Below are 21,895 nucleotides of genomic sequence, written 5' to 3'. Positions count from 1 at the left end.
CTTTCTCTCTTTGTGCTTGAGACTGACTCTGACTCATAATCAATTGCAATTTGGTGTATTTTGCCCAAACTCTGAGCTGGAGATCAGCTTATTTCCCCCTTAGTTTATTTTTGGATGCAGAGACAAAAGCGTGGAGTTGGCCAGTCTGCGTGACTCAGTGATAATCACCGGATATCTTGCAGCATTTGAATTCATTTGCTCGAATGCTACAGGTCCTTGAAGCGTTTTAGAGGAAACCTAAAACTGCGGCGGCTGATTGCTCAACACACATAAAAGCATCCTCTAAAAGCAATCTCATTTGCAGTGTCGAAGCTGTGCTCACTGCTTCGCTCTGATACCTCGGTTAGGTAATACACCGGCGCTGAGAGTTATATTGGAGGTGACACCCCATCAGGCCTATAAATAGCTTTGCACTTTATCGCCCAGGAGCTCAGCTGTAGCTTTCTCACAGGCATTTGATCACTTGTTTGTAGGGGACTGACATCACCCGCTGATGCTTTGTCTATCTGACTTTCTGACTCCAAAACACACACTGTAACACCTTCAGTAGCTCACTGCTGAAAAACCGTAGTCAGACTGTCGTCAGCTGCTGTAATTATGATGCTTTTAACTTCACAGGTAGTTCGCCTCAGGGTTTCCCTAAACTGCATTTAATGATGACTCACCTAATCAGTCTAAATACTCAACCATCATTTCCACGAGCAAAACAGGCCCCGAGCGGAGTGAATTCTCTGATACTGTACCACTCTTACATAAACAAAACAGTGCACTTAATTGGAGGGGATGGGGATTCAGGCACAAGCCCATAAGCCTCATAACAAGTGGGAGTATGAAGCGAATGAAAACGAGAAAAGATATACAAAACCCCTGCAGGCTGTGTCTGACCCCAGTGAGTCACCGTCTACTCAGGCTTCTCCAGATTTGGGCATGACTCAGTAACGAGCGCAAACATTACTGAAGTGCACTTGTGTTGCCGGCTGCAGTGTGTTACTCCAATTTGGATTTTAATGCCCAGTGTTTTATGCCATAATTTGAATTATATAGTCGTTTTCAATTTCTAGAGCTATTTTTTATAGTATATTTCTTCTTCTTTCAGAATGCATCAAGGAGGTTTATGGACATGGTTACACATTAAGACTAAAGAAACAGTGGTGAACACCTCACTACGGTTATCTTAGATAAGAAAGCAAATGAAAGGATCAGCTAGGTAAATAAGAAAGTCCATGTGGGATTCCACTTCATGATCAATCAAAAATAGAAGTGTTTTTTTTTTTTTCAAGCTATGTTTGATGCCAAGAACATAAACATATATTATTCTCTACCTAAGGTAAAGACTTGATTAATGACACTAAACACCAGAGGTGTGTCAAGTCTTTGCATGCAAGTCCCAAGTCAAGTCCTAAGCTTTGACTTTCAAGTCCTAAATAAGTCATAATGCACTCTTCAATAAAAGTAATTCCATTATTAAAATGTATTAAAAGAAAGTAGATGGGAAAGACTGACATTGTATCTCTATGAGCACCTTAAAAAATGCTATTTTTGTGTGCCATGAGAGAAATGATGTCGCAATGTCAATATTTTGTTTTGTTGATTGATTCCTATTCTTCATTATTACTATTATTATTATTATTATTATTATTATTATTATTATTATTATTATTATTATTATTATTATTATTATTATTATTTGAGGTTTTGGTTGGCAGTGGCAATCTTGAGTGTAGAAATAGAAGTACAAATTGAAAATTAAAAAAAAACCCAAACCATCTACTTTCACTTACATTTCAGCCTTCATAACCTCAAAATCATGTTGGCCAAAGATTAAAAAAAAAACAAAACGTAATTTTTATTCTACAAACAGCAGCATTCTCTTGCAAATAACAGCCATGTTGTATATTTTTGCATACTAGGCACAATTATGATCGCGCGCAGTGAATCTACAGTAGCCAAGGGACTATAAATAATTCATTTCAGGAAAAGGTATCTATTTGCCCCCGTGCCTCTGTGGCGCGCGTGTGCACATGGTGCCATTTGGTCACGGCAGAAGCGCCTCCAATTATCCAGGAGCGACATCTCTGCGCGCCCTCTGTGTCTCCAGGTCCACATTGATTTTGCGCGAGCTGTGATCAATGCGGGCGACTCAACAAACCCGCACGTGAATAACTTAATGCGGAATGATTGATTTGTGTTTGCAGTGAGGAACAAACATCAGTCGGAGGGAGAAAAAGAAATAATCCAATATGTAGGAAAAGAGGTGTGAGTTTTGGTGTTTTTGTGACTAGGACAAGTTGTTCCCTGCGTGCATGTCTCTGCGTGCGATTATTCACGTGATATGTAAAAAATAATCATTCATTTCACGCAATCCAGATCTGTGTGATGATGCCGCTTCACTTTGCAGATCGCACCTGTCGGATGTTAATTGGAAATAATCGACAAGTTTGAGGAGAGAGATGTTGGTTCAGCACGCTGGACAGCGCTCGTGGAAGTTGGAGAGGACGGCGGCGCGCGGACACAGGGGGATTTAATTGAAAAGAATTTGGGGTGAGCAGCTGGAGACATGAGGGCAGGATAACCATGGTTGATCTCAAGTGCTTTTCATTACCAACAAGAGGTAAAACGCTCTTCCTGGAGTGAGACATGGACTTTGCTGAAATTATTTTCGCTTTGTTCATCATCGTGGTCGCGGTCGTCTCGCTGTTGTCAAACTTGTTGGTGCTGCTATGTTTCGTCCACAGCACCGAGATACGCCGACAGGTGCCCGGCGTTTTCACCATGAACTTGTCCTTCTGCAACATCCTCATCACTGTTTTGAACATGCCGGCCACTTTGGTGGGGATTATCAGGGACCAGCAGCCTTTTGGGGATTGCATTTGCCACACGGTGAGCTTTCTGGAGACTTTTCTCACCGCCAACACCATGTTGAGCATGGCGGCTCTCAGCATAGACCGGTGGATAGCGGTGGTCTTCCCGCTCAGTTACTCCACTAAAATGCGCTACAAGGACGCGCTGATCATGGTGTGCTACTCGTGGCTCCACTCCTTCACCTTCTCCCTGACCGCGCTGCTCTTCTCCTGGGTCGACTACAACGACGTGTACGCGTCCTGCACCCTGCAGCCGAGCGAGGACACCGGCGACAGGATTAAGTTTACAATCTTCACCGTCGTTTTCCACGCCACCAGCTTCATGCTCTCCCTGCTCATACTGTGTTTCACATACTTGAAGGTGTTGAAAGTCGCCAGGTTTCACTGCAAGAGGATCGACATTATCACCATGCAGACTCTTTTCCTTCTGGTCGACATTCACCCAAGGTACTTTACCTCATGTATTCCTCATTTATGGCAAGTTTTATCCCTCGATTTATAATTCATAGACTTAAAAAGGTCTTTTGGTGTTTCAGCGTGAAGCAGAGATGTTTAGCAGAGCAAAAGAGGAGGAAGCAGAGAGCCACAAAGAAGATCAGCATCTTCATCGGCTCATTCATCATCTGCTTTGCTCCTTATGTAATAACAAGGTAAGATGAATTGATAGTAACCCATTAATCATTTCATTTAACTTCATACAACTTAAAAGATAAATAATATCATCTAGGGACTGTACTATACTATTATTTTCTAAATTATGACCCTCGCCAGAGCTACAAATAATTTTCCCTGAGCTTCCCTCAGTGATCATCTGTGTGAGTATTTTCATGTCTGAATATGGTTCAGTTTTAAGTAAAGTCATGAGTCATTTGTGTTTAAGTCCAAGTTGAGTTGCAAGTCTTTTTTGTTTTCTTTTCTCAAGTCTAAAGTCATCAAATTTGTAACTTGAATGAAGAATAAAAAAATATTAATATAATATTTATTATATTATTGATATCTCTACAGAATTTGACACAAAAAAAAGAAAAGAAAACAGTTTAATTGGCTACTGGACATTATATTTAAAAAAAAAAAAACATATTTCAGAGTTTCTGGCTGTGATAGAGGTATGATTTTGGATATTTTTTTAAAGAAAACATGCTTTTAAAACCCACTTGCTGGTTTCGGGATTCTGACGGTTTATTATTTTTTTTGTTATTGTTGTTTGTTGTTGTTCTTTTAAAATAAATACAAAATCCAACCATTTAACGTGAAAAGTCCCTCCCTCCCCTAAGCCAAATCAAAAAACATCCTCCCCAAAGTGCCTGCCGCATTTTGCACCACCCCCTCCCCTCTTATAAATAACAAACAGTCCCTTACAATAATGCACAAACCTATTCTCTGCATCCAAACTCATCAGAGATACACATCAGTCACACCGTTTGATCAGATCAGACACAATTCAACTCTCTAAATGCATAGTCCCATTGTAGTTTGGCTCATTATCCACCTATATCACCCTGTGAAGAAGTGGCTCGCCGTGCTGCTGCCACTTAAACACACAATACAGTGCAGGACAATAAATGCAGTGCAGACAACAAAAAGTGGCTCCCAGACAAAAGAGGAAATGCCCTAGGGGCCCACAAACCAGTTGTTTGCCAGATGTGGTGGCGATGATCCATCAGTTTGACATTTGTGGTGTTTGCATTTATATGGGTGGGAAATGTGAGGACACATTAACAAGGAAAAGGCGTCTGGTATATTGGAATAACCCTGTGACCCGACCCACTGGAAGCAGCCTGAGTGACTGTTGAAACCAAAACATCTAATTAAGCTGATGACAATTCCTCCTCATGTATCTGTTCTGCTTTTAAATGAGCCTTTTTACACATTCACTGAATGTAAAAGGGCGATATTCTTCTCCCTCTGTCTTAACCTTGTGCTTCCATTACTTTTTTTGTTACATAATGTTACCCCAATTAGCACATCAGGCACCGTATGTAAATTAGTGGAATGTGAGAGACCTTAAGTCATTTTTTAAAAAAAACTAAAGCCCTTTCCAGTGCTGTTCAAAATGACAATAAAATCCCCCTTGACATAAAAACAGAACAGTATATTAGTGTATATGTGAAGTATAAAACAGTGTTGATACTTTGGATGATTTAAAATGTCGTTAATATATCACACAAAGACATTGTCATATATTTCCTTTTTATGTTCTATGGAAGATTTAAGATGCCATGTCATAAAAAGAAATCCCCTGCTTTGCAAGTCCTCGTAAAAACTAATGAGAGGTTATATTTGGATTTAAAATTAGCAGGTTTAAGCTGTTCTCTGCTGGACAATTCTGAAATGCAATCCAACACACACACGCATACATTCAGCCCTGCCAATAATTTTATTCAAGTCCCTAAAGTGCTAATAGAAATCTAGGGTGAGCCAGTTTAAAAAAAAAAGAAAAGAAATCTTCCTCTGATTATAAAAAAAAAGAAAAAGAAACAAAAACAAATTCAGACGATCACCCCCTTCCCTTTTTGATCTCCCCTAATAATTTTCATACAGTCCCAAAGTGTTAATAGCAATCTGGAATGAGCAATTAAAACAACAAACAACTATCTTCTGTGTTAAAGGCTCTATACATTAAGCCTTATCTTATCACCTGACAACATTTACAAAAATTAGATTACCCTTCCTTAAAAAAAAAAAAAGACCCTCCTCCTACCTTTTTTGACTTCTCCTAATAGTTTTCATACAGTCCCTAATGTGTTAATAGAAATCTGGAATGAGCAGTTTTGAAAAAGACCTTCCCGTGCTTGAAAAGAAAAAAAAATTAGTTGCCCACGCCCTTCCCTTTTTTGACCTCCCCTATTAATTTTCACACAGTCCCTAATGTGTTCAAAGCTCTGTACATTAAGTCTTACATAATCATCCAACAACTTTCAGCATCTGAAAAGCTTAAGAAAAAAAGATCTCTGACTAAAATGTACTTTTGTTTAGTCATGTTTCTGCTGCCGCCCCTTCAGGTTGGCTGAGCTCCTACCCTTCGTGGACATCAACCGCCACTGGGGAATCATCAGTAAGTGCCTGACATACAGCAAGGCTGCGTCCGACCCTTTTGCCTACTCCCTCCTACGTCAGCAGTACAAGAAAGTCCTGGTTACTGTCATCAACAGGCTGCTCCGCCGTGACCTGTACCCCTCGTCTGGCCATAACAGCTCTTTAGACACAGAGAACGACTACTGCCTCCAGAGGATCAGCTAATGGCAAACGCGCGGACATGGCAGATACACACCACAGGCCAAAAATAAAGGTTGCCTCTTGGAAGAAGGTGGGCGGAGGAGAAGAATGAGCAGAGAGACAGAGAGGACAGGATATTGTTAGGAAGGAAAGGAGAGCAGATAGAGGGGACAGATTGTGGGTGGGGGGGCGAAGAGAGAGCAGAAATAAGGAAGGTGGTGGGTGGAGAAGAATGAGGAGACAATAATGAGGAGGAGGAGGATGAAGGTGGCAAAGGGGAAGACAGATAGGGAAGTACGGGGACGGTGTGGAGACGCTGGCCTCAGACAGTATCGGTAAACAAAAGATCTGTGATTCATCGGCACACAATACCACACAGATGCACACACGGATCAGACGAATCAATTTCATCGAATAAGTCATGGGTTCAGATTAATCTCAAACTGAAGGACCACACAGCTGGAGATGGACCCCTTATTCTCCCTGAGCGACATCTATAAAGTGGCCTTTTGTACTGTACCAACCACTTTGTAATGATTTTTGACAAATCCACATGTAGTGACCTTTCCTCTGCCACAAAGCGCAGGCACAGAGCTCAAAGCTGGTGGTCGATAGGTGCTGGAGCGCAGATGTGAAAAGAAGGAAAGACTGTTGCTCCTGCTTCTGGATAATCTACTGTTAGGTGTGGAAGCTCAGCTGCTGCACATTGTTGCCATGTTCTGTATTGACCATGTTAGACTATTTTGCAGTGTCATGTCAGTCACTGAATATTGATGCACTTTGTTGAATTCTCTCAGAGCTACTATAGTTACAGGAGCCAAAGGCAAATAACATATACACAATGATATTAAATGGTAAGACTGGCTATATTCTGTATTTCTGTTATTGTTAAGAAGGGCCATGAGAAGACCAAAATCAACAATGTGTAACTCCATCTCTCAATATTTTCATACTTTTTTTTCTTAGATACTGTTTTTGTTGTTCAAACATACCGTCTAAGTTACACCTAAATTCTGAATTGCATCTAAATTACAAGACCACGAGATACCCCAGATAACTAGCCAGAACTTGCAATAGCTGCAACCACATACACTCATGTATTTACACGTTGTCACTTTTTGCCAGTTTTCATGAACAGTTAATCTAATCTGGTCATAGTCCCTATTTATGAAATACCAATGCTTGGTGAGTGGCCCTGAGTGTCAGATAGCAACGCATAGAGGCACCCTTTCAGCGGCACTATGAGATACACTGGATAGAAGCATTTTTTTATGCTTAATTGACATAGTATAAAGAGCAAGACATAAACCTAGGGTGAACAGGTAAATCAAACTCTGGACTTTCACTCTAGAGACAGCTGTTTGTTTCCTGTGTGAAGCTAAAAGTTATTTTAATAACAAAGTGTGCTAGTGTGTGATGCATGCTACCCAAGTGACATATTTCATGTGATGTTATTTATGTTAGTACAAATTTTACACAATGCATGTAACAAGCATATATATTAACACGCCGTTCCTGAATATCCAAAATTGATGCTGGAGGGGTACCTAAAGCATCATAATTTGGCTTTAAGGGCCACTGATCAAGCGTTGTATTTGACGACTTGGGAGTGACTGTGTTGGTTAATTAGCTGCCTTTTGGCTCATGACCAATCTTTCGACAGGCCACTCCCATTAAAACTCCACTCCCAAAAATAAACTACAGTGCTCTGGTTCATGGTAATAAAAAAAACGTTACCCAGTGCAGAAGCGTGGCTAAATGAAGTGTTTTCAATAGCTTTTGGACAATTGATAAACCGTGGTCCACCCCAAGTAAGCAAATGACTTTATTTGAATGAAATGTGTATGTTAGTGCCTGTTTTATCATGCTCAAGTCCCAGCTTAGTCTGCAAAGCATCTCAGTTTTGACATGTTTCATTTACTTGTAATTAAATACAGCTCTCTTGTGAATTAAACCAGTGTTCTCACAAGTAGGCGGCAGGGATAATATGAGTTTGTCATTATTGGTTTTGGGCCTTTCGTGGGATTTGTTAACAACAAGAAAAACACAGAATATAACCCGACTTATCCTTTTAAGTGTGAGTTTGTAACTGAATGTATTAGAGATAGCCCACTTTTGACTGAAATGCATTTGTACAACTGTGCTTTGTTTTGCCAGTTGACTGGAGAAATGTTTCTATGGATATTTACATGATGTTATTATATATTTTGCACTGTACAGGAACAACTTTTTTGTCTAGATAAAGGGGAAGCAATGTGATGTAGCATAGGAATGCTTTCAAAGTGCTTTAAACACACTGTTTTGTGTTTGTGCCAGATTTGAATATGTGACTTTTTCAGCCGTTCTATACTTTAACCAGAATAGCTGCTTTATTATGAACAATCTGTTTCTTTGGATGTACTTTATACACATGTATTTTTCCTCTTGTAAGTCACTTGCTGTTCTTTGGCAGTGTGATTAGCTATTAGTGGAATATGTGCAATAAAAGCTGTCAGTTATAAAGCTATTAAAACTATTAATGTTTTGACAGTAACGTCATTGAATCTCGGTGATGCCCTTTAGTTTAATTTGCGAGTTTGTAAATTAAATTCATGCAGTACAGTTAAAGGCTTTGACATCAATGAGAAATAGTGAGACTTTTATTCAAATTATATGAGAATTATGGAAAAATTATATATTCAATATTTGAAATTGATAGATGCAGGTATATTTGAAAAGACACATAATTTGTCATTATCAAAAACACTCTTGTTTCATTGTTCACCATCAGCTCATCAACTGTTTTTGCATCACATTGTTTTGTTTCCATCTGCTTCGTGACCCTAATTATATCCTAGATGATATATGATGTAAATGTCTCTGTTGCTGCAGCTTTATTGCCAAGTGTAATTAAAAAGACGGGTCAAAGATCATTTTTGCCAATTAGTGATTATAATTTATTCAAACTTGATGTGATGCATGGAAAGGGACCAGCAGCAATTATGAGCAGCATAGAGTTAAGGAATCTCCATTGTTTTGTGGCCAACTTGACCACCAACACCTCATAAAAACAGCTCAAGGTTGCACTGCAGCCATGGTTTGGCTATATTAACACAGCGACTAATAATTAACCTCAGTCATCAGAAACTGCCAAAGGAAAAACTGCTGATTAAAACTGCTCAAATGGAAAATGTATGCATAGAAAAATATCTGTCACAGCTGCTTAAATTTTAAAGGACAACGACTGAGTCAACCGAGTGAGTTTATGGTGTCGACTTCAACTCTTGAAGCCAGTGGTGCCCGAAGAAATTTTTAACAGTGGTGGCCACATAGGGCACTGAAAATCATGGTGTGTCTACCTAAATTAAAAGCTATTACTGAATTTCAGGAATATATGTATATATTATGTATATATAACTATATACATTATATATTCAGACACATTAGTGCACTTTGAGAAAGGCGCTGAAACCATACACTGTAAAAATAATAGATGAATCTACCATTATGTCACCTATTGGTTTGGTGACTCCTGTCTGGAAGCCTTGAGTTTACTATTTTGGCAGTCACCACCTTGATTTTTTTGGAGCCAGAAGTGACCCTGATTGGTGGAGAGGTTGGTGCTTTGGAGGAGCAATGTGTGGACCTAACTCATAAATTGAGGTTACGCCACAAAGCAGCCCACCCTTAAATAAATGTAACTTTTAGCCCCAATAAAATGTAAATTGTTGAATTATATAAAACTTCATCCCCCATGAGTTGTCAATAATGGTGAAACCAGTTATAGAGACCAAAACAGTTTTTTGTGCCAGGCTGTAAACATGTTCATTTCTGCTGTAAAGTTGGCCATTTGAACATGGAGGTCTATGGGGATGCACTCTGTTTTAGAGACAACCTCAAGTGGCCATTAGAGGAAGTGCATTTTTATGCATTTTGTATTAGCTTCATATTTCAGTCCTGGAAGTTGCTACTTGGTTGAAACAGTTATTACTTATTTTACAGATTAAATGTGGTAATGAGCAGGTGGATGTCTTCCAGATAAAACATCTAATTCTGGAAACTACATTGTAAATCTGTATAAAATAAAAAAGTAAGAAAACATTGCAAACACTTAATTTCTGGGCCATGCTATAATCTGCATAAAAAAATGACCAAGCTACGCATCTAAATTATATTCCTGATTTAGCTGTAGGATGCAGTATTATTCTGACTTTACTCTCGCTTGCACAACCCTTAACTCACTCCTCTCATTACAGCCAGAGGGCCAAACTACTCTACCCAGTCTTGAACCCAGGGGTCCTACGCCCATCCGCCTGCCTGCATGATGAATAATCATGCTTCCCATTATGTTAATTCAGATCAGCTCGGCTTGAAGCAGAGAAGACCCTGTAATTAGTTGAATGAGTAAAGCAAGCTCAACATGAAAAAGCTCAATGCAGCCTTGACAAAATCTTCTTTGTGTCTAAAGTCACATTAAATTACAATGTAGAGCTGCTCACTTGATGAGGTTGAATGGGTAGAAATCAGGTCAGGTGGCAATCACCTTGGCTGAGTCTTGAAGCACATGAAGTCCTCTTCTGAGACAATCAAAGGTCTTGTTCTGTCTCATGATTATCCTGGTTGCAATTTTAAGATTCATTGTTGCATTAAGGAGAATTTTGAGACTTGTTTGTTTAAGTGCAAGGAAGCAAATCACAGCTCCAACCCCCTCAGCTGCACCCATGTTTTTTTAAAATGTTGATTTTGTGGCCCCAAGATGGAGTTTAGTGGTAAAACTTGACCCAAAAGAATCCAAACTGACTAAATCAATATATGTATATATGTATATATATATGTATATATATATATATGTGTGTGTGTGTGTGTGTGTGTGTGTGATTTGGTTACATGAAAATATGAAATGTTTGCCCAAGATGGAAACTGTTGACATAAATATTTCCATGCTCTGCTCGCTTTTCTTTGCAAATATGTAAAGTCTACTGCACATAGTGTATATTAGACGAAATGCTGGTTTCCACCCTGGCAGCATTTAACATTTTGTTTCAGTGCAGATAGCAGGTATCCATGGGGTTACAAAATATGCTGAATAACAGGTTAAACTTTTCTCCAAACATTAGCATAGGTTAACACTGTTTGACAGAGTAACATAGGTAGTGCTGAGTACAGTATGGGCCCATCTTTTGTGGTATTCAGATCCTCATGACTGGAAATGTTTTTAAAGCTCTGAGTTCAAGAGTCATGATGTGTTTTTATTTTCAGAAATGGCGCACACCATGGAAGGCAATTTTTCGCTGAATAGTTAATTAAAGTTAATATATTGTATTTGTAAAGTTAATGTAAGAAAAAATTTCATGTTTGGTTTAATACCCTTCTAAATATGATAAATTGATGATACACAGCATATTTTGAAGTAGGTTAGTATTAACTTCATTAGTAAAAGACTAGCTGCTAGCTTAAGCACGTAGACTGTATATATACATTATTCCTCAAATTTAGAGAGTTGATTTTTACATTAATTAAAAAAATTAAAAAACATCCTAATCAAGACAAGTAAAGAGAGTTAACATAGGTAAACAAAATTTATTTTAATTCAGTAATTTTATATTTATGTAGTGACCACAACAGGCATCTTAACTGACAACCATTTTTCTCCCGCTAATTAAGGACCTGTAGATTAGGTCATGTGACTGAAGAAGGTACCTGCGGAAGGATGACACTGCAATAACACAAGGTAAGAATATTAAATGAATAAATAATAATGTAACGAGGCGAATACCAGAATTTCCTTTCATTTTAAACCAGTCAGAAACAAAAAGTCAACAACTATAAAGTCAAAAGTAGATAAAAAAACCAAATGTGCCTGCGATCTGCATTTTAACTACACTTAAATCCCCGTAAATATGCGCCAATTTGAGCATTTTCATGTCCCAACTTCACCTCGGAGCCACTTCCTCTGTAACCTGATAGTTGACCGTAATACGTGTAATAAAGTGAGGGAAGTTTAGAGGGGATTTCTGCAGACTTTGGGAAACGGACGCACACACCCTCTGGCTGCGTGTGAGGTGCCACATCGATCCGGAATATAAAACCGCGGAAAATGAGCATCATGCTGCTGATCCTGCTGCAGCTGGCCGTCCTCGTGTCGTGTGCTCCTCAACGGTGCGACCCAAGAATAAAAGGTAAACTTTGTCAGCTTCATGTGGTCACATACGCACTTTATTATTATCATGCATGCATCCGGAACCTGCTGTAGGAATTGGGCATAATATGAATGTGCAGACTGTAGATTTCTAGATTCAGAAGCTAACTTTAATGCAGTAAAATATGTTAAAAAATACTTTTAAGTAACTTTTGAAGCCATAACTTTATAGTAAATATGATTAGATGTTGGCCTGTAGCTAGTCAAGTGCTTCAGATGAAAGCATGCTTTACAGATTTAATGATCAAAAGTTTATAATCCTGTAAAATATGTTGAATTTTTGGTGACTTTTTGATATTTTAGTGGACAGAGAGGCATTTTGGAAAGCTGTTGATGCAAAACCAGAGGTAGATTAAGCAGAGTATTTTGTAGGCCACATTGAGTCATTTACAGAAACCACTCTGCCATCTAGTGTCCGCCAACAGTGTCAGTTAATAACATGCTGATGTGTCTTGCAGGACTGTGCAAGCCAAAAGTGGAGGAAAAACGTAAGTACCCTTGAGCTTGGACGAAGAGTGATGTCCTGCATGAGCTTTTCGTGCCTCGTGTTTTAGCTGTTGATCATCTTTGTGGACTAAATGGTGGCTTTTCTTTGACTTTTGAACCCAAAACTGTACAATTTTCTCACCAGAGAGGGATCAGGCTGTAAATCCCCTCGACTGGTCAACTGTTTGTGCAGTGACATCCCTGTGAGTCAGTGTTTTTAATAACAAAACGGATGAGATCATAAGTCACATTGGGCGTAGTCTTAATGAAATCTGGCCCGAAAGCCATAAGACCATCATGTGTATTTTTAGATGATCCATGGCAGTATGAAATATTCAAATTCTAATTTCCAGAGATAATAGAAATATTTGGAGCTCGATGATTGAAGACAGCACACTGTGGCTCATCATTAAGTGTGTGACAGATGGAGATATAAGTCTGGATCCCTCGAAATTAGACTGACAAAGTTAGATTGGCTGTTAACTGTTCTCGGCTTTTTTTAAGGGACTGTACTTTATTTATCAGACTAAGGGGGTGTAAGTTAGTGTTTTATTTTGTATCATGACCCTCCCCAGAGCTACAAATATTTTTCCTTTAGTTTACCCAAGTGACTGGGGGAAAATACATGACCCTCCCTTCACCATAAATAACCATATTTCACAGTTCCTGGCTATGATAAATGATGTGATTTTGGAGAGTTTTGAAGAAAACATGCCTTTCAAACTAGGGGTGGGCGATACTTTAAATTTAATCTTTGCATATTGAAGCTTGATGTATAAAATGACTGTATTGTGTACATTGAGTATAGCTTATGTCATTTTTTAGTTGCATTTTTTTTTAGCATTTTTTGCAACTTGCAAAAACTGTTGACATATGAACTGAATAGCTGTTAGTATTTTTCCAGCTCATAGTGAATAAATCCTTACATATAGAGACACTTTGGCAACAGCTTATCTGTTTGCTAAAATCTAACATCTAACTGTCGACCAAAAGCTTCAGGATAACAGCAGCAGTGATAAAGTTTTGATTTTTTTAAAGTATAACAAGAATTAATTTCCCTTACTATGACAGTGGCTACTTTAATGTAACTGTATTTTATTATTATAGTCTACAGTAGTTTAGAGATTTCAAAATATCAAGATATATATTTTGTATTTGTAGCTCTATTTCAAAGCCATCTGCAGGTTTTGGGTTTCTAAGGGTATTAAGAAAAATACAAAATGAGACCATTTAAAGTTGAATGTCCGTCCCTTAAGCCAAATCAAAAAACATAACTCCCTCCTCAGAGCTGAAGAATTTATTTATTTATTTGAAGTGCCTTGCTGTTTCGCATCACCCCCTCCCCTCTCATAAATAACAAACAGTCCCTTAGTAATCATTTACTTCTAAAATGTTCCTAACCTATTTTAATTTCTTTTTTTTTCCTCAGCTAAATGCACAGATGTGTTACTCTCCTACTGCGATGACATGCCCTACAGTCAGACCATGTTCCCCAACATCCTCGGCCACAAGACCCGCGAAGACGCCGAAGCCGGCGCTGAATACCTCCTGATGAGCGTGGCCGAATCTCTGCTCGGGGGAGAGTGCAACCCTGAGATCCGCATGCTGGGCTGCTCTGTGTTGACCCCGCGCTGTGAGAAGGCAAAGGTGCTGAAGCCATGTCGCACAACCTGTGAAACCGTGCGGACAAGGTGCATCCACGCTTTCGAGGGGATAGAGATGGCTTGGCCCTACTTCCTGGACTGTGATCGCTTCTTTGTGAGTGATGAAGAGGGATGTTATGACCCGCTGGAGGGCCTCAAAGGTGAGAACTGAGAACACTATCATTCTTATTGTTAAGTCAGTGAGCAGGCCTTAGTTTTGGCTCCTTGTTCAGGGATCGTACGGTCATGAAAAATGTGTATTGTGTATTAATTGCAAATAGCAATTACCAGGCCTGGAAAGGTTTTTTGGAAAACTAAATATGTCCTGAAAGTTTTGGAAAAAGTCATGGATTTTTTTTTCGAAAAACCAGTATAATAACACGTGATTTCTTTAACAACTGTTGGAATTTGAAAATCGAAGGATAATTTCTGTTTTTACAGTTTCTGGCTGTGACCAATGGTGATTTTAAAAGAAAAGGAAGGCATGTGTTCTGCCAAAAATTTCACTTTCAAGTTGTATGCCCCCCCCAAAAAAACAGTCCATCCCCAGTTTTTTTTTTAAAATTTCACCAACCCTCTTCTCTTATAAATCAAGTTATTTTTTCAATAATCAGTTGTTATCATTTTCTGAATTCATTATTTAAAATATATATATATATATATATATATATATATATATATATATTTAAAAGTGCTATTATATAGTAATGAAAAAGAACCAGTTCAGAGTATGATCTAAAATTTGCTGAAAGTCCAGGAATCTCATTGGTAAAAATGTGTATGAACTCTGCTTGTTACTGTTTAGTTTTTTACTTTTTTTGCTTTCATCTGCAAGACAAAGACAAGTATACTGTCTTGAGCTTCATCTGAGCAGGCATCTGGTTTGCACACATGCTTATGTGGCTCACCGAAAAAATAAAATCCAACTGGAACGCCATATAAACCCTCACTTACACCGAGCCCCGTGGCTATTGTCCTGTGTTTTCATTAGCAGTCCATCTGTAAAAAAGGCGCCTCAGTGCGCCGCACAAAGGCAGACACAGTCTGACCAAATTTTCTGAAAATGTTGTAAATTCTTGGAGTCAAAAACAAGTTTCTAAAGACAGAAAAAGACACTCTGCTGCCACTGAGAGCAGAAATCATGTGTGAGCCATATGAGAGCGTGGACAGCAGGAGCTGATTTGAACATTTAGTGATATCATTTTCGCATTTGTGTGTAGTAAAATCGTCTTAAACTACTGTCTTAACCTGTATTGCTACTATATGAACGTTTTTATTGTAGTGAGAAAATTTTTCCACCGTGTAGAATCTAGTTCAGATGTCTGGCAGCATGTTGGACCTGTGTAATTATTCCCATATTCATTTCAAGCAGATGCTTTGATATCATGTGACCTTCAGCTCTTCACACAGCAGTCCTGTACAGTTTTTTTCATAAGTTTAGGTGCTGCACGTGATGCATACACATGTAGCAAAAGGCAGCAGTGGCAGTTTTGACAGACTTCTTCTGGGTCATTTGAATGTGGCAGCAGGAAAGTTTCATGTGCTCCACGTGGTTTTGGAGCTATTATTGGTTTCTGTGTGTAAGTGTGAATACAAAAATAAGGGCAGACATCAGCTGGTTTGTCAGCTTAATGTGTCAGCTGAAATAAGCACATTCAGTCCCATCATTTGGTGTTATATCCACTTTCCACACTCTCTTTTTGGTTTCTGCTGTCCATACCAGACTCTTCACTCTATTTATATCCTGGCAGCCTAACAAGAATGCAGACAGCATATTTTTTGATAGATCTACAACGTGGCCGGTCACTGTTGGATCTAAATGATAGAATGATGTGTTTTTCTTCACAGAAGAGCAGGATGTAGAGGCCATTGACAGCATGGAATTTGCTCTATCTGAAGAGCCGGCCAACACGATCCAGTTCACCTATCACTCCAACGCTCAGATGATCAACATCTTAAAGAAAACTGAGGAGCAATGCGCGGACATAGCAAGAACTTACAGCATCGGCCGCAGCATGGAGGGCAGAGAGCTGCTCGTGATCGAGTTCTCAAACAACCCCGGCCAACATGAGCTGCGTGAGTACTGTCGGAGCGAGATAATCTGCATTCTTTCTCGTTATCAAGGAAGTTAAGTCGTTACTGTAAATGTGACCTTCTGCAGTCGAGCCAGAGATGAAGTACGTCGGCAACATGCACGGGAACGAAGTCCTGGGCCGCCAGCTGCTGATCTACTTGGCTCAGTACCTGTGCTCAGAGTACCAGCTCGGGAACGAGCGCATCCAGACCCTCATCAACACCACCCGCATCCACATCCTGCCCTCCATGAACCCTGATGGATACGAGGTGGCTATTTCTGGACTCCAGGACAATGACTTTGGTGGTGATGAGGAGCAGGTCAGTTCTCCCCGGTTACTTACGTTTGTCACTGTGGAGTTTGAGCCATACAGCATGTGAAAATACCTCAACTCAACTCCCCTTCCCGAAACGTTTCCAGGTGGTATTAGATTAGAAGATAACCACATTGCCACAGCAATTACCACAGTTTCCAGATCTATTTGGTTGTTCCACCGTCTGACATTTACTCTACTGGGTATTGTAACTGCAAAAAACTTTCACTGATACGCTTTGGTACTTGGGGATAGCTACAGAGAACTGCCAGGAAAACAAAGGTGCTATCCTCGTCCTGCTTTGGTAGGACAGTGATAGCGAGTCTTATAGGGAGCCAATCTAAACGCCGATGGTGTCATTACTCTATAGCCTTTACATTGTGTAACCAACTTTTACTTCATCATGATAAGTTTAGGCCAAAACCTGTTTCCACTTACAGTACCTTGTTGCATATGTGTAGAGCCTTTTTAAAACAGGAGACATCGAAACACATGACCGAACACTCCCCTTTGGTTTTAGCATGCGTCAAGCTCTGAAATTATTATTCAATAAATCAAATAGTCAATCCACAGACTATTCATCGACAGTTTTTAAAATGAAAGCAAAATGTTTGCTGTCCCCCGACCTCATAAATATGAGGTAAATTGAATACTTTTTTGGTTTGGAGTTGTTGGTTTGGTAAGTCTTTGGTCTTTTGATGAGCATGTGTCAGTATCTGAGTTTATAGATCCATTATACAATCCATTAATTAGAATAAAAAATAAAACAACATAAAAAACAAAGGCAAACTTGTTAATATGCACCACAGACTGAAGATCTGACATTCGGGACAAACAGAGCATTATAGAGCAACAACATCCATATAACAATCCCAAACTAGAAGAATAAAATACAAAACAACATATAAAACTGACTGGATAATTAACCCAGCATATGCATGTGTTTATGGAACAAATGTGATTCTTGTCAAAGTATCTAATAATAGTCTAGTAGACTGAAATCTCATAAACATAGCAGCAGTAAGTGAGACAGTATTTGGCTGTTTAACCAACTAATAATTGTCATTGTTTAATTTTCTGAAACACACTTTTGTGACGTCCGCAGGGTCACAGATATGATTCTTGGAACATCGGCCGGAACAATGCTCAGAACCTCGACCTGAACAGAAACTTCCCCGATTTGACGTCTGTCGTTTACAACCGACGCAGACAGAAGGGCTACCGCACCGACCACATCCCAATCCCAGACTATTACTGGTTTGGTAAGGTACAGTATGAATCCTTATCCATATATGTTGTGTCAGTCAAAGATATTTTATAGCCTAATAAACTAAAGTAACTGTAGCCGAATAAACCTGATTTGTTTCATTTCTTGGTCCGAATAAGTCTTAATGCTGCAATCCAGGTTGCACCAGAGACTTACGCTGTCATGAAATGGATCCGCTCCATTCCGTTCGTGCTCTCCGCTAACTTCCACGGTGGGGACTTGGTGGTGTCCTACCCCTTCGATCTGTCCAAACACCCGATGGGACGCGAAATGTTCTCCCCAGCACCGGACGACAAGGTGAACGAGCTCACATGACCAACCAGAAGTGTGCTGAATCCAAATCCAAAAGAAGAAAAACTCAACTTCATCTTGATAACCTTTAATGAATAACATCCAAACAATGCATATTTATTTTCCCCGTGCCAGTTTTGGACAAATTTCAGAACTTAATGTCAATTAATGTTTATCTTCTTGTCTGCAGCTAACTTAAAAAAGTGAAATATAACCCTCATGTGTTTATTCCATAGGTATTCAAGTATCTTGCAGCACTGTATGCAACTGCTCATGAGAGAATGGCCAATGAAAATGCGCGCTGTGGACCGTCTCGCAGTCACAGTCAGAGAGGAACCGTTAATGGAGCTCAGTGGTCCAGCTTTGCAGGGGGTGAGCTGAAACAGGAAAAGTTGTGATTTCTGACTCTGAAATACACATGAAATGCCAAATGGAGCCACTAGAGGGCGCTGAGAGACCAGTTCTGATAGAAAACCAGGAGCACAGTGAGGAGGAAGCTGTGGCAGGTTCAGGGGAAAGGTCAGCATGGTTTCTCAGCGATTTTTCGGTAAAGCAGTTTTGTTTTTCTCTCCGGTCAGGCATGCAAGACTTCAACTATCTTCACACCAACTGTTTTGAGTTGACTGTGGAGCTGGGCTGTGATAAACACCCCCCTGAAGAGGAACTGTTCATTGCCTGGCATGAAAACCTCGAGGCTCTACTCACATTTATGGAAGCAGTAAGATCATGATTTTGGTTATGTATCTCAGTTTTCTTATTTTTGTTGATAACTTGGTGTTTAGCTCAAATACTGCACTTATCAATGCAATGCAGTATTTGGTATGCATTTTTACTAATACATTTTTACTTTTTAGAAACACATGGCCTCCTAAACATTGAGTAAGTGGAGGCTATAAGTTATTATTCATTACAGCTGCAACGAATAATCGATTGGTTGTCAACTATTGAACGCCGACTAATGTAATTTATTAATCAGTTTGAGCAATTCATTAAGAAAAAAAGTCAAAAGTTTCTGATTCCTGCTTCTCAAAGGTGAATGATTTCTGGCGTCTTTATTCCTCTATGACAATAAACTGAAACTATTTGGGTTGTGGACAAAACAAGACATTTCAAGATATCATCTTTGGATTTTGGAGACGCTAATTTACTTTTTTATCATTTTTGTCAATTTATAGACCAAAAAACGAATCAACAGAGTACTTTAGATTGAGACGTTAGTAGCATTCCTACTTTTTACTTCGTGACATTTGATGCAACAACAGGGCTCCTGCTGCGAGAATACTGTTTGAAATATGGCTGATGAAGGTTTCACCACTGACATTTGTAATGAATCAGTTTCTATAGTGGATCCTTATGTTGATAAGGCTTTCAGTGCAGACACCAATCCACCTTGTCATTCCTCAGCATGAAGGTGTACAAAACAAGGAGTGTATGATAACTGACCCTCCATCATTATTCATTAACTTGTATTGGAAATGATTCTTTGTAAGTGGCTTGTTTTGTGTTGTTTTTAGGCCCATCGAGGTATCAGAGGAATCGTAAAAGACGAGGAGGGAAATGTTATCAAAGGTGCACGAATATCAGTCAGAGGAATACGACATGATGTGACCACAGGTAATGAAAAATGAGTTGCATCATTTTTCAAAGATGATTAGTATCGCACTTAGATTTAGTATCGCACTTCCATTAAGTTAAGGACTTACAAGAAATAAAAGAATAGTCGACTGTTCAAATAAAGCTCAAATACCCTGACTTGCAGTCCAGTGTGGATCAGTGGTATATTTTTGCAGCATATAGTTATATTTTAATTGCAGAGTATTTTATATTTATTTTTCCTCCTTTTTTATTAGTGAGTGCATAGGGCAGTATGTAAACAATAACAAAAACATGGCTTTGACAGGCAATGAGGGTAGATGGAGATGGGAATTTATACAAGACAGACAAAACAAAAAGAAGACAAACAACATCAATTGTACAAAAAAATGATAAGGCATGATAGTATTCTTTCTGTTGTTGACATGCCAACTGGTTGTTTTACTATGCTGTGGTTGGTTATTGAGGTCACTCATGTACATGTGTTGAGGTGCATTTATGTCTTCAGCTGAGAAAGACAAGAGAGAAGAGGGGCCGAGCAAATAATACTGAGAGGAAAACACAGAATATAAATAATGATAGGAGATATAAACATAATATAGCATATATATATATAGCATCAACCAACTCTGTAATGATGCAGCTGTTTCAAATGGTTACAATGATGTGAAATCTTGCAAGGTGTAAGCATATTAATCTGTTGAACACCTGTGCAGGTTGTTCTCATGCACTGTTCATACGTTTACCTAAGAAAAGTAATGGAACAGAATTTATACATATAACCTATGTAATTATGAACCAGTACTTTGGATATAACAATCTCTGAAGGTACTGCAGAGACAGAAGGCTCCATCCTTGTCTGTACTTTTATCAAATGTTGAGCATAAATGAGCCCTAAAGAGCAAAGTCTGCATTAGATTGGGGTAACGGATAGGTCAAACAAACACAGGACTTTTCCCTACGACACCAGTGTTCGTGTCCCGTGTGTAACCAATGAACTTTTAAGATATTTTAAGGACAGCACTTCACGTTGAGTACATAATGTTATTTGTTTGGCCCTAATTCCTTAGATAGCATACAAATTACAATTACAATTACATACAATTTAGTGCAGTTTGTAGCTCAGGATTTCCCTGTGATGAGTTAAGTAAAAAAAAACTTTGTCCTACCATGATATAAGCATGTAAACTTTAAGTCCAAACACTCAGCCTCTTTCTCCATGCCCAGCTGAAAACGGAGACTACTGGCGCCTCCTCAATCCCGGCATCCACATTGTGAGCGCCTCGGCCTCGGGATACACCAAAGCTATGAAGAAAGTCCACCTGCCTTCTCGCATGGCCACAGCAGGCCGGGTGGACTTTGTGCTGCAGAAAGCTGCACTAGAGCCTGATGTGCAAGAGGAGAACACCGTCCCATCTCTGGGAGTCTATGACCGCTTTGACCCTTACAATCAGTACGAGCGCTACACCCTGATGGCTGATTTGAGCCACATCCGCGAGGAGAGAGAAGAGAAGCCCTGGTGGTGGAACTACTTTGTCCTGCCAGGAGGCGCTTCACCAACCTGGATGCTCAAACACTATTAGAGCTTGAATGAGAGAAGTGGAAGATTAAGTATCTATTTCTACACTATACACACAAACAGCTATTGTGTAATGAATGTACTTCTTTTAATTGGTGTTAAGTGGTGGAGAAGTGTAAAAGCTAGCTGGCTGGCCTTTATGTTAGCTTTCACACTGCTCCTAATTCAGTTACATGAGACTTTTTTTATATTATTACAATTTTCAGCAGAAATAAACAACTTTAATGTCAGTAAAGTTATTGTATACAGTTACAATGTGAGCCTTCACAGCTGCACTTAACCATACTTTTTTAAAAAATCTTTTTAAGTTTATTTGTACAGCTGCTTTCAAACAAGAACCACATTTAATAAAACACAATTAAAAGGACAATAAATATGTTGAAAAAAAAAAGAA

General features: G+C 39.2%; 2 protein-coding genes across 2 annotated transcripts; both read left to right on the top strand.

Moving 5' to 3' along the window:
• Positions 1 to 2,630: 2,630 nt before the first annotated feature.
• On the top strand, positions 2,631 to 8,989 carry LOC121962231 (G protein-coupled receptor 26-like). Its single transcript, XM_042512454.2, has 3 exons — positions 2,631 to 3,308; positions 3,398 to 3,511; positions 5,864 to 8,989. The coding sequence occupies exons 1-3, from the start codon at positions 2,638 to 2,640 to the stop codon at positions 6,099 to 6,101; spliced, it is 1,023 nt and encodes a 340-aa protein (XP_042368388.1). The 5' UTR covers positions 2,631 to 2,637; the 3' UTR covers positions 6,102 to 8,989.
• A 2,821-nt stretch (positions 8,990 to 11,810) lies between these two features.
• On the top strand, positions 11,811 to 21,895 carry LOC121962001 (carboxypeptidase Z-like). Its single transcript, XM_042512162.2, has 11 exons — positions 11,811 to 12,235; positions 12,714 to 12,743; positions 14,171 to 14,545; positions 16,233 to 16,460; positions 16,546 to 16,778; positions 17,877 to 18,038; positions 18,177 to 18,335; positions 18,566 to 18,701; positions 18,908 to 19,047; positions 19,844 to 19,943; positions 21,150 to 21,895. Exons 1-11 carry the CDS (start codon positions 12,154 to 12,156, stop codon positions 21,503 to 21,505), a joined length of 2,001 nt encoding a protein of 666 aa, XP_042368096.2. The 5' UTR covers positions 11,811 to 12,153; the 3' UTR covers positions 21,506 to 21,895.

Source organism: Plectropomus leopardus, chromosome 23, assembly GCF_026936395.1.
Source record: "Plectropomus leopardus strain MGB_pleo_1.0 chromosome 23, ASM2693639v1, whole genome shotgun sequence".
Lineage (NCBI taxonomy): Eukaryota > Metazoa > Chordata > Actinopteri > Perciformes > Serranidae > Plectropomus > Plectropomus leopardus.
Note: the sequence above shows the minus strand (reverse complement) of the source record. Positions and strands in the feature narration are given on the sequence as shown.